Source organism: Echeneis naucrates, chromosome 18, assembly GCF_900963305.1.
Source record: "Echeneis naucrates chromosome 18, fEcheNa1.1, whole genome shotgun sequence".
NCBI classification, from domain to species: domain Eukaryota; kingdom Metazoa; phylum Chordata; class Actinopteri; order Carangiformes; family Echeneidae; genus Echeneis; species Echeneis naucrates.
In genome coordinates, this window is record NC_042528.1 from 6786356 (window position 1) to 6797765 (window position 11410).

The 11410-nt window shown below is 41.8% G+C and overlaps 2 protein-coding genes across 2 annotated transcripts; both read right to left on the reverse strand.

Moving 5' to 3' along the window:
* Positions 1–556: 556 nt before the first annotated feature.
* On the reverse strand, positions 557–4795 carry lurap1l (leucine rich adaptor protein 1 like). The gene is made up of 2 exons (XM_029526988.1): positions 4398–4795; positions 557–1992 (listed from the first exon to the last, which is right to left on the reverse strand). Exons 1-2 carry the CDS (start codon positions 4605–4607, stop codon positions 1603–1605), a joined length of 600 nt encoding a protein of 199 aa, XP_029382848.1. The 5' UTR covers positions 4608–4795; the 3' UTR covers positions 557–1602.
* A 538-nt stretch (positions 4796–5333) lies between these two features.
* LOC115059325 (5,6-dihydroxyindole-2-carboxylic acid oxidase-like) lies at positions 5334–9818 on the reverse strand. The gene is made up of 7 exons (XM_029526987.1): positions 9384–9818; positions 8786–9108; positions 7368–7572; positions 7113–7280; positions 6846–7025; positions 6572–6718; positions 5334–6456 (listed from the first exon to the last, which is right to left on the reverse strand). The coding sequence occupies exons 1-7, from the start codon at positions 9736–9738 to the stop codon at positions 6269–6271; spliced, it is 1566 nt and encodes a 521-aa protein (XP_029382847.1). The 5' UTR covers positions 9739–9818; the 3' UTR covers positions 5334–6268.
* Positions 9819–11410: the final 1592 nt, after the last annotated feature.

The window sequence follows — 11410 nt, forward strand, 5'->3', positions numbered from 1 at the left end:
GTGTTATTTTAAAAAATGATTCAGCTCATATGAAACATACTCATGAGCGTTTGGTAACATGACTCCACACTCACTAAGCGATCCAAGATATTTTCATAGATGGCCTTCATCTTCAAAGAGCTTGGTAATTTTAAGTAGCACAAGTGAGCAGCCATCTGTCAAATTTAGAACCATCTCCCTGGATTTGTGTTTTAGCAAAGGGAATGTAACATTGAGTGACAAAGTTAATTAGCAAGGGTAAATTTTCCATGCCACATTATTGAAGGCACCACAAAGTCTGACTTTATTATTCAGAGATTATTCTTAACTCAAATTTACCACAGAGGCAAAGCACCATAATGTTCACTTTCCATCTCATTAAGATTCCATGAGAAGGTCTGTAAACAGGTTTTTTGTTTTTTTTTGGTTACTAAAAATTGACATTAACTCAACAGTCCCTGTTGTGTGTTGGCAATGCTTTGCATTTAAAACTTAACACAATGTGAGCTGGAGGAAAATTTAAATATATTATTTCATTTTCGCAAAAAAAAAAAAAAAAAAAAAAAAAAAACACAACAAAAAAACATGATTAGCAATCAATAAAACCATTTTTAAAAGCAAGCAGCATAAAATACAAACTTGAAATTAAATCAACAAAACAAGTTTAAAACTAAAACAACACATTTCTTTTACAGCAATGTAAAGGTCTCAATTAGCCATAAGAGAACGAAAATGTGCCGGCAAAGCAAATGCATTTCATTTTTGTCGACCATCAAGAACTGCTCCATCTGGTGTTAACAGGATTTTACCTCAGGCCTAAATTATCTATAAGACAATCAAACCTCTTTGGTTTTAAGTCAAGCATCTGTGCTTTCAATGTGCAGCTAATCTCTTGAGTATAAGACTGTTGTGTTGTCAGTTCTACAGTTGCAGAGTGGTGGGTTTAGCTTAAGACCCTGAATCAGTCAAAACATTTTATGTAAAAATAATGAAAAGCTTAACATATACAGTTGGTGCTTCTCACAATTTTGGCAATGAGGCAAATTGCACTTGCTGTAACTAACCACTTTGCCACTTTAAGCAATTTAGACTCTTGAATCCCTCAGCATGAAATTTCCAATTTTCCAAATGGCTGCTAAATCCTAATCTAGGCTTAGATAGATCAGCTGATTGTAGCTGACCCAACACAAATTCCAAGTTGAGATTTCCACTGATTACAGAGGAAACTGCAGGAGTTGGTCCTTTCTTCAATCATTACATCAAGACGAATGCTGTCAGAAGGCATTGCTGAGGTCTTTGGATAACTTGTTTTCTTTTAATGGACCTTCTTAATTTAATTTGCCTGCATGATGAAAAATTAAGACATCAAGTATTGTTACAATGTTTTTACTCACATTTGCACTGACATTAAGTGGCAATGGTTTCATGAGGTGTGTCAAATCCACGAAGGAACCTGGTTCCAATATAAAAAGAACATGACGTATTTGGTATGAAGAGAAACATGAGGCATGTAGGAAAAACAAAACTGGCAGCTGTAATAATTAGTTATAGTAAATAACATGTTTAAACTTTCTTCACAATGTATCTCAGTAGTCTGGAACCACTGTGTCTGGTTTATCATTTTTATCCAAAGCAGTAGTATTCATCTGATTCCACCCTGAGCTTCAGTGGTGATTTGCTGAAAGATCCACCATCAATTACAGTTTTATCCACAAAACCGTCCAGGTCCGTAGGCGATGGGTCATCTGGGATGTCGTCTGCTAGAGTGTCCAGGTAACTGCCTACAGATAGGCCATCTAGGCCATCACTGTTAGCATCATTTAAGCTGCTGAAGCTGCCCTGCAGTGATGTACCATCCTGGCTGTCTGATAGACTGTACAAGCTGCCTGTCAAGCTGCCATCTTGACTGGCAACACCCGCTTTGTCTTCTATCATCCAACGAATGGATTCAATGCCCTCGTTGATGGACATAAGCTGCTGCATCAGCTTCACATCAATGGCTCGCAGGTGTGCCTGTGGACCGAAGTAAATACATCTCAATTAGGTCACTGTGCTCAAGAACAATCAAAAGATATGTTTAACACATTTTGGGGGGTCGTAGCTTTGCATAAGCACAATTTAACAGTCCAACTTAAACCTTATATTACCAAAAAAAAAAAAAAGGAAAGAAAGACTAAGAAAAGTAAATGGCATCAATCTTCTCATTGAACTCTAAGGTTTCCCAAAGTGGTATGTCCTCAAAAACCAGGATACAAAACTGTTTCTATTGTCTTCAATGAGGTTCGAAGTGTATTTTTAGACCCTGGAAGCAGAAACTGAGATGACTTCTCAAACCATACAGTACATTCATAGGAGTCTTCAGCCTGAAACAACAGCTTTCAAGCCATGGTACACAGGAAGTTGTTAAAAATAATCCTGATGAAAAAAATGTATTTAAGCATACATTCCTCAATAACTAAGCAAACTCAAGTTACTAACGGAAATCATGTGATCTTACTGAAATCCACAAGAGCTATGGCCTTGTAGGGAATTTTTTTTTTCCCCAACTGTAAATTTAATGTGCTCTCATGGCTAGAACACAGTGTCCTATTTTGTTTTGACTATCAAGCTCAGTTAGGAATAAAGACACGTAACTGTGCCACTGGAAAAAGGATTTCTATTAGCCACATACATGCACAGCCAAGAAACACTTGTTATCGCGCATAATGAATGACATGCCTGCTTTACACAGTAGGACCATTAATTTAACTCTCTGCCATGACAAACCATGCCATTGACTCTGGATGGACAGCCTATAGAGACGTTTAAAGGGATTCCCCCGTGTCACTAGGACACAAACGCCCAGTCAGAACAGCTGTAACATCCTGTCGCACTGCAAATGTGTTGGGGCAGATGAAGGCAGACAGAGCTGGTACAGGGTTACAGATAGCTGGCTAGATAAACAGCCTTTCTTTGGAGTGCATTTACAACCAGCCTCAATTTAGCTCATAATGCCGCCAGTGTGTTTATTTTCTGAGTATAACCACCCGCTTTATACACCCATGGAAGACGAGCAGATGGAGCTGCATTGAAATTCTAGTCCTAACAACCTTCTCATGTTAATGAGATGGCACCATTGGGTCGGTATCGCAAAGTAAGTTTTGGAAAGACAATTAGTGGTGCATAATTTAGCCTTCTCTGAACAATAACAACATATTTAGTTTGTCATGTGAAACTAGTATGAGCTGGCCCCTTATATCCATTGAAAGAAAAAAAAAAAAAAAACACATTTCAGAGTTTATTTGTTTCTTTGATTAGCTATAGATCATTGCAGCCTCTAAACTCGTGTCAAAACTTTGTGTCTGAATGTCTATCAAGATTAAGCACATCAAAACTGATTGGATCAGTGATTGTGCTGTGAAGGGGAGCCGCAAAAAGAGAGGCCCAAGATGGCCTAAATTTGAAATGAGCTGTTGAACAATAACAGAGCACTGGTGGAATTACACTCAGCTCGTTGCAAAACAGTCTATTAGTATTTCCTCATCAGCACAGTTGGGTGAATGCATGACTGATGGTGAATTTGACAGGCCGGGTGGAAGCTAGCTGATTACTCTAGAACAGAACTTATATTTGCAGCAACAAAATTAGTTTCTCATAGGTCTCATTTGTTCAGGCACAACATGAAACTAAGCCACACCACAAAGTCTGAGTGATGGGTTATCCTGCTGATCATGATACCTTCCCACTGCACTCTTCAAAACTCGGTCAACTTGGCCATCTGCTCAGGCTTCCTAATACCATCCATGATCTCACTTAAAATGGGGCTGTACTGCCATTGCAGGGCAAGCATGGCATTTCAAAACAATGTAATGGCAAGCGTTAACAGATACAACCACGGAATCGTGAAGAAGGGGTAATTACACAGACACTGGATTTCACAGAGTGGTCTGAATCACAAGTGGGTGGAAATATTCCCTGAGATGAGGAGGGCTGATTAACAAAGGCCTGACTGCTGTGCAGGTGTGAATGGCTCTCACCTACTGACAAGTTTCACGGAGCTTTTTAAGACTATTGAGCCACAACACCCATCAGTGAAACCATGTGTGGGCACACAGTTGTTGTGCTTCCTGCATATATATTTCCCCCCTGTAAAATATTACATGGTTACATTAAAAGCAAGCAGACAAATGGAGCTAAATAGCCGGTGACAGCTATGTATTACAGGTATATTCTTATAAGGTTTGTAGATGAACACAAAGACTAGACTAAATATAACTGACATAACTTGTAATAACAGTTAGTTTGTTGTGAGGTGTTTAACGTATAGTTTGTGTTTATTGCCATTAAAAAAATACCACCACCCCCAAGTAAATAAATAAACAAAAATAAAAAGTATAACAGCGGGTTGAACAAAAGAAGAATCATAAAATTAAACTTACCATTTCTTGTTTGAGGAATTGCATTTTGCTCTCCAGTCTTTTCAAGTCCGCAGAATGAGCGTAAAAAGTGCAGCCGACTAAATGCGGAGTCGCCGGCTTGTCGTGAAGTTTTCCTCCAACGAGAGACCGAATGAGGCTGTCCGGGACCTTTCGACCCAACTTGGTCTCTATATCCGTTAAATCGGGCAAAACGCTGTTGTCCTCCTCCATGACCGACCGACCGACCCGGTGTGTGTGCTGAGCACCGACACAGAACAAAAAAAATAAATAAATAAAGAAGAAGAGGAGACGCGCGCGCCAGCAGCGAGTTAAAGAGTCAGAGAGAAGCGCGCGCGGCTCTCAACTTCAGTTCCTCGCAGCCGTGATGGCGAAGAGCCGAGTCCGGCACACTGCAGCTCCCTGTGGAGCCGTCACCGCTGCTTTACTGACAACAGGCCCGCCCACGACAGAGCTTCCCCTGAAACCAGACACCACACAGGTGAGGTGATCCGGGGGAGATTTAAAAAATAAATAAATAAATAAATAAAACAACCCCAAAACAACGGAGGTAGGCAGGGAAATACTTTTTTTTTTTAAGGCATTACAAACCGGCAGCATTGAGAGAGCATTCATATACAAAATGGCGAGACCTTGAACGCACCCAAAGCCTGTGGTGAGCATTATTGGAAAGAAAGATTCATGTAGACAAATAAACAAAGAAAAAACAAGTAAGAAATGAAAATTCTTGGTATAGACTATATCAAGTATAAAGCAATGCGATGCGTACAAACATATGTTGTATGTTGTCATCAAGCCACTGTGTGAGGGCGTACAACTGAGTCACTTCAATAATTTGGCATGCACCCTGGTCCAAACACAAGTATAAAAATATTACATTAATGACAATTTCACAGACATGAAGTAAAAAAAAAAAAAAAAAAGATAAAAAGAGGAGAAAAAAGCATACACGGTTCAGTAACATCCCAAGATTACATTATCGACCCTTTGCAACTTGCTACATTTCTTCATACTTTCCTTCATTATTCACATCTCAGGCCATGTGCATCAGTGTTGCTTGATGCATCATTAACATCCTACTAAGTGTTGCTCAAGGTGTTTCAGAGGTTGAACTATTGCACCCCCAAGTGGACACTGTGGCTCTATTACATGGGCAGCATATTGTACAATTATTCCTCCCAATCACCTCAGCGAAACTACTGACTGTTGAGTATGATTAACAGAAAAGGCTGTGGGCTGTAAACGTGGGAGACGTCTATGCTGCGATTACTTTACATATACTATTCTGCTGTTCATTTTCGATTGCCTTAAAAGTCCTCAAAGAGTTACAAAACATTCTGGGTCATTTATGAGAATCTCTACTCTTTGCACTCGATCACATTTAAAGTAAAATCAAGTACTTATCTACCTAAGGCACTACATTGCATTTGAAAAGCCTGACAAATATCAGAGTTGAGCCCCATCTAGTGGCATGGTTATCACACCAACATCTTAATCTGCTCATGCTCACTTTATTTGTACACATTTGACATTTTTCTAATTTTCCAGAAATCAGAAAAATGCTGTGAGACAATTATTTGCCATTTTTTGCAAGGTAATGGGCTTACCTTTAAGACATGACTGTTTACCTTTTCATTATAAAAATTTGGATCATGTTAGAAATGTTAAAGTCAAATATTTGCATCTGTAATATTTTGTTAAAGAGAAATTAAGTATTCCCGTTTTTGATGTAAGAACATGAATGTAGAATTAGCATGATTTTCAACATATTTTCTGATGAGAACTGATTCAGGCATCAACACAGTGCGCAGATGTGTCGTTGCTTAAGTAAAGAGGAGAGGCATGGGGGTGAAAATCCTGTTCAAACACAGATCTTACACAACAGATTGGCTTTTGTCATCGTCGTACCGCTGGTACTGATCCCCAAGTAGAGGCTGGCGGCCCTCCATCTTGTAAGATCTGGCACGCACTGCACATGTGGTAGCAGCAAAAATGACTGCAACAATCACAAGGGCAGCGACTATTGCCATGGTGATGATTTCAGTCAGAGTGAAAGCCTGACCTAGAAATGTTGAAGTAGATGATTACTATCCTTGTCATCTGCATTCATTTGATTGCTAGATTAAAAGCAGGCCCACAAAAGTGTGTACGTGTCGAAAATAATCCAAGATGCATACCTGGCCATTCAACTTCATAAGAGTAACCAAGATTTTCAGCTGCAGTAACAAACACTTCAGCGTTCGTTACTGGAGGCCAGAAAGGCACCATGTTGTAGTTCCTGTTGTGACCAATCGGGGCGTTTTCTTCAGGATAAACTGCTGAACCTGTCAATACATTTTAAAGTTAGCAGACGAACTCATTTTCCTATCAGTAGTGTGAAATACTAAGATATATTGTAGAAAAGACCAAGAACAAGTGGAGTCTGAACTCAGGTTGGCTGATTAAAAATACCTGGACTGTGTCTTCTCAACCATTCATCAAAAATGGCATCAGTGTATGTGTGGAGCAGGACGAAGATGGGGTCATTGGGTGAAAGGTGCGTCTGTCCTCCAGTTCCATTGAGGAACAAATGGGCAAGGTTGTGGAGGCTCCTAACCACAGGGTCATAGTTTCCCTTGGGGGCACTGTAGCCTGACGAAACAACATGGAAATACATGAGAAATTGGACATACACTGGGGGAGACAGCCAGAGGAAGAAGTGTATTTGTCGCCACTCACCTTCAATTGTGTTTCTGAAGCTTTCAGAGGAGGTGGAGTAGTACGGCGGTGTGTCAAAAGAGTTCACCTGCAGACAGTCTGCCACATCCTGGGGCTCCGGGAGACGCTGAACCATTGGCCGATTGACATTCCCTGCTGGGTTCCTCCTGATGGGAGTTGTCTCAGTGCCTGGAAAGGGATAGATAAGATGAAGAATATAGCAGGAGACTAAAGAGTGCCACTGTAGCGTCACATAGTAAAGAGCAATGGTCTTACTGTTGCAGATGGTCCCGAGCGTGTCATAGTCTTCCACGCTTTCACAGATGACTCTCCACTGGGAGAAAATGGAGTTGGGGCTCAGGGAATTCACGTCAAAGCTGCTCCTGGCTCCCATCAGGTCATCTGTGCAAATGTCACATGTGCTTCCACCGATGGCAAAGTTCCAGTAAGGCAGGGCAAAGGAGGGATCTTGCAGCATATCCTAGTTGTTACGCATGAATAAAGGAAAGCATGGCTTTGTTAGTATTTGTGAATGTGAAGATCAGGCCAGGGGACCAGAACCAGAGCACCAAGGTCTTAAGCAGGAATATAAGCTTTTTAGAGCTTAAATGAGGATTTATTTTACTATGCTGCCAGCAATGTATTCCAATCCCCTTGGGTCCAAGTATCCATAAAGTCTCATTTAGTACTGGTGTCATAAGGCAGCGAACAAAGGGGTTATTTTATTCACACGTTGTGATTTGCTGTTAAGACTATTTTAGTCTATAACAATAGCTTTTGGGCAAACTTTGCATGCAAAAAAAAAAAAAAAAAAAAAAAATGTCAGCATTAAAAGGAGAATTGATGTGAAACCAGGGGGGCAGAAACTGATTAGTTAAAAGTCAGGATGGATTTAAAAAAGAACAAGGAACCGTGAGCCACATCCACATCCACCCTTTCCGCTGATTACCTGGTGCCAAAACTCATTTTTAATCATACGACATAACCAATATCAGTAAAGTTACACATGCATCAATAGAGTTTGGTTTTTTTTGTTTTTTTTTGGCAAAGCTGTGATCCCTTACATGTTTCCATTGAAAAATCATTACCACATTATCCCATCCCATCCTGAAATCCAGGCTATTGATACTTTTAGATACCAGATTCTCTTTCCTCACCAGTAAAATATTCAACCATCACACTTAAATGCATGAAATAGCTGGGATTTAACCGTAGGCCTACAAGAGGTCTTATTCATTTCAGCTGATGGAGTTCATCTCTAGCTGACTTAAGAAAGTGCACATCCAGCTGTACCTGTTGGTGTGCATATTCAGTGAACCAGATAAGGCTACTATTGTCTTCTCCTAATCGCTTGCGTGCTGATCAAATCGAATTTGTGGCCATAAAACACTTTTCATTTCATCCTGTGTGGTGCACGGGTATTAAAGCGTGAAACTGCGCAGTCAATTGTAATTTCCTCGCCAGTAAAGTCGTGGGGGAAACGCATTAGACAAAGCAAACAAGGAAGGGAAACAACAGATGCGCTCGAGCAGGTTATTAGTCGGTAAATTAAAAATGTGGATAAACTAGTGATGAGACGATTACCCCCAGGCAGCCGCAAACAAACTCAAATAGATTATTTCCTTTCCCTCCGAACATCCAGCCCACAACTGAATGGTCTGTGCAAGTATTGTGCAGAGATTTCTACAACTCACCTGCATGTCTCTCTCCAGCTGCAGGAGGTGGTATCTGTGCCAAGTGACGAATCCGGGCCCCTCGTGTGAGAAGTCCACCCCCCCGAAACTGGCCTGTCCGGCGCCCAGGAACGTCTTACTGACGGAGTAGTAATGGGACCACACGAAGTAGTTGTAGATGGTGACATTCTCAAACTGCACCGTGTTCCCGTCAGGGCCGAAGATCTCCGAGTAGCGCCGGGTGGCGATCACCAGGTCCGGGTGCACGGTGCGCTTGGCCCGGTCCAGCGCGTCCACGAAAGCGCGCTTCTGGTCCGCGCTGAGCTGCATCACGTTTCTTCTCACTGATTGTAAAAAAAAGAATCCGATTAATTTAACGAGCTGTTATTCATCAGGGGAATTGGTTTTTAATCATCAGGGTGAAGCTATTCCAGGAGTAATCTAACCTTTCTAAAATAATCTGCCTTTGTTTTATGGGAACTAAAAACCAAGGGAATGGGTCAGAACAGGCAAACAGGTGGTCCAAAGAGCAGTGAACTTTCCAGGCCTGGATCAGCTAGCTGGCTCAAACACTTCCTCTTTAGGACTTAATTCATCTAAAACACTATCGGTCACTCACCGACAGAGACCCGCTGGTCACAGCTGTCTCCGGTCCATCCGTGTCTGCAGCGGCCGCAGTCATAGCCGCTGAAGTTCCCGGCACACTGACAGGTGCGGTTGAAGAAGCGGACGGGCCACCGCTCCCGGTCGTCCCGGCCGTCGTGGGGATACTGAGGCCCGTGCGGACGCGCGTCCACCGAGATGGCCACGCACTGTCCGCGGCCCGTGCTGGAGCCACACGGGTCGTTGTCCAGCCCAGAGGGCGACGGGCAGCACTGTCCGCTCCTCAGTCCCTCGGGTGTCACGCACTGTCTGGGAAACTGGGCGCTCACCACCAGCGCGGCCGCAAGCACCAAAACGCAGCACCGCCACATGATCCAAAAACTGCCGCCGAGTTTAACGCACGACTGCGGCTGGATTGGAGTTACTTTCGAGCACCTGGATATTTATCTGCCACTCCGCACTCGAGCGAACCCTTTCATCCAAGAATCACTTCTTCACCCCCTCCATGACTTTTTCTGTCAGCTGAGTGAGGATAAAACTTTCCCTCCCGTTCTTCCAGGCCCCAGGTTGTACCCCCCCCCCCCCCCCCAAAGCAGCGAACCGTCGACCTTAAACACCGGATTAGCGCGTGACTACCCGGATTTTCTGATTCCCGCGTGATCCCATCACATAACATCATATTTCCTACAGGGGCTGGAGGGACTGAAGGTAGTGTGATCCGGTCATGCACACCATTATTCCTCTAAAGGCTCACTGGGCTTCTTCAGTTGCCCGTAAATGAGCCAAATATTAAATGTCAGAAAGACAACACGTTTTCTAATAAGGACGCAAATTGTGATGAATGACTACAACACCCACAAACTTTAATGCTCGCACATGGACTGTAACGTTTCAGCACGGGTTGTTGAGCACTGAATGAAAATTAATTTGTTGTGAAGTCATGGTGTTAGACAAATGCAGACCCTGGCACAAAAGCCCCCCATTAGGTACATTCAGAAATGTTTGTTCATATGAAAACGCTCACCTTTGCTCATGACTGAAAATACAAGAAAACTCGCAAGATAACCCAAAATGTGTTATTTTGTAAAATGTGGACATGAAAGTGTGTTAAAGAGTCACCGTTTGTAAAATACCAGAATCTGATCCTGCATAGCTCTCAAAGGTTCATGTGTTTTTGTTTTTTTTTTTTAAAGCGATCATATCTCAAGTCATTTGACTTCTCAGGATTTCCCTCTCTCACTCTCCAATTTCTTTCCTTTGGAAAGCTCAAGGCTGCTTTTTGGAGCCATGAGCATGTGAGACTTGGAGGCATGAGGGGAATTTATTCTACCAAGGGAGATAATTAATCCTGATTTTTTTTTCTTTTTTTTTTTTTAATCAAAATTCAACCGATGCATAAGGTTAATATTCCCTGTGCAATAAATGTACATTTTTTGTTACCATTTTGAAACTGGAAAGGACCGCTGTTGTTGAACTCTACCATTGTTTTCTATTAGATTATGTTTAGCTCAAAGCATTGGACAGAATGATTGACTCAGAGCTGCCTTACAATACACAGTCCCGAGAGGTCTTATTCTGTTTTCTCATGAAAATCACATTGAATTTAAGCTCTTTGAGTCTGCTGACAATAGTGAGAGCAGTAAACTGTTGAGGCTGACACGAGGCAGCCAGATTGGGAAAACTACACAAATGGGAAACTGGCAATTAAGCAACAATCTTCCAACATGAACATCTCTGATAGGAAAGCACCATATAACCTTTAACGCCTTGTAAATCGTCATATCCTTCAAATCAATCTCATCCCCGTGTTTTTTTTTTTTTTCCCAAGCCTAAACTAAGATACAGCTAATGATGTCATTGGGCTTTTCCCCTCATGTTTAATATATCAGTAAAATTACACATTACCAAGATAACTAATTGTTAGGAATTTCAAGACATTGAGAAGGTGTTCAATTATTGTGAACCCTTGCCACCCCCCTGTGCTCCAAACATGTTTTTACTCCTAACATACCTTTGTTATTCACCATCTGTGCGGTGTTCATT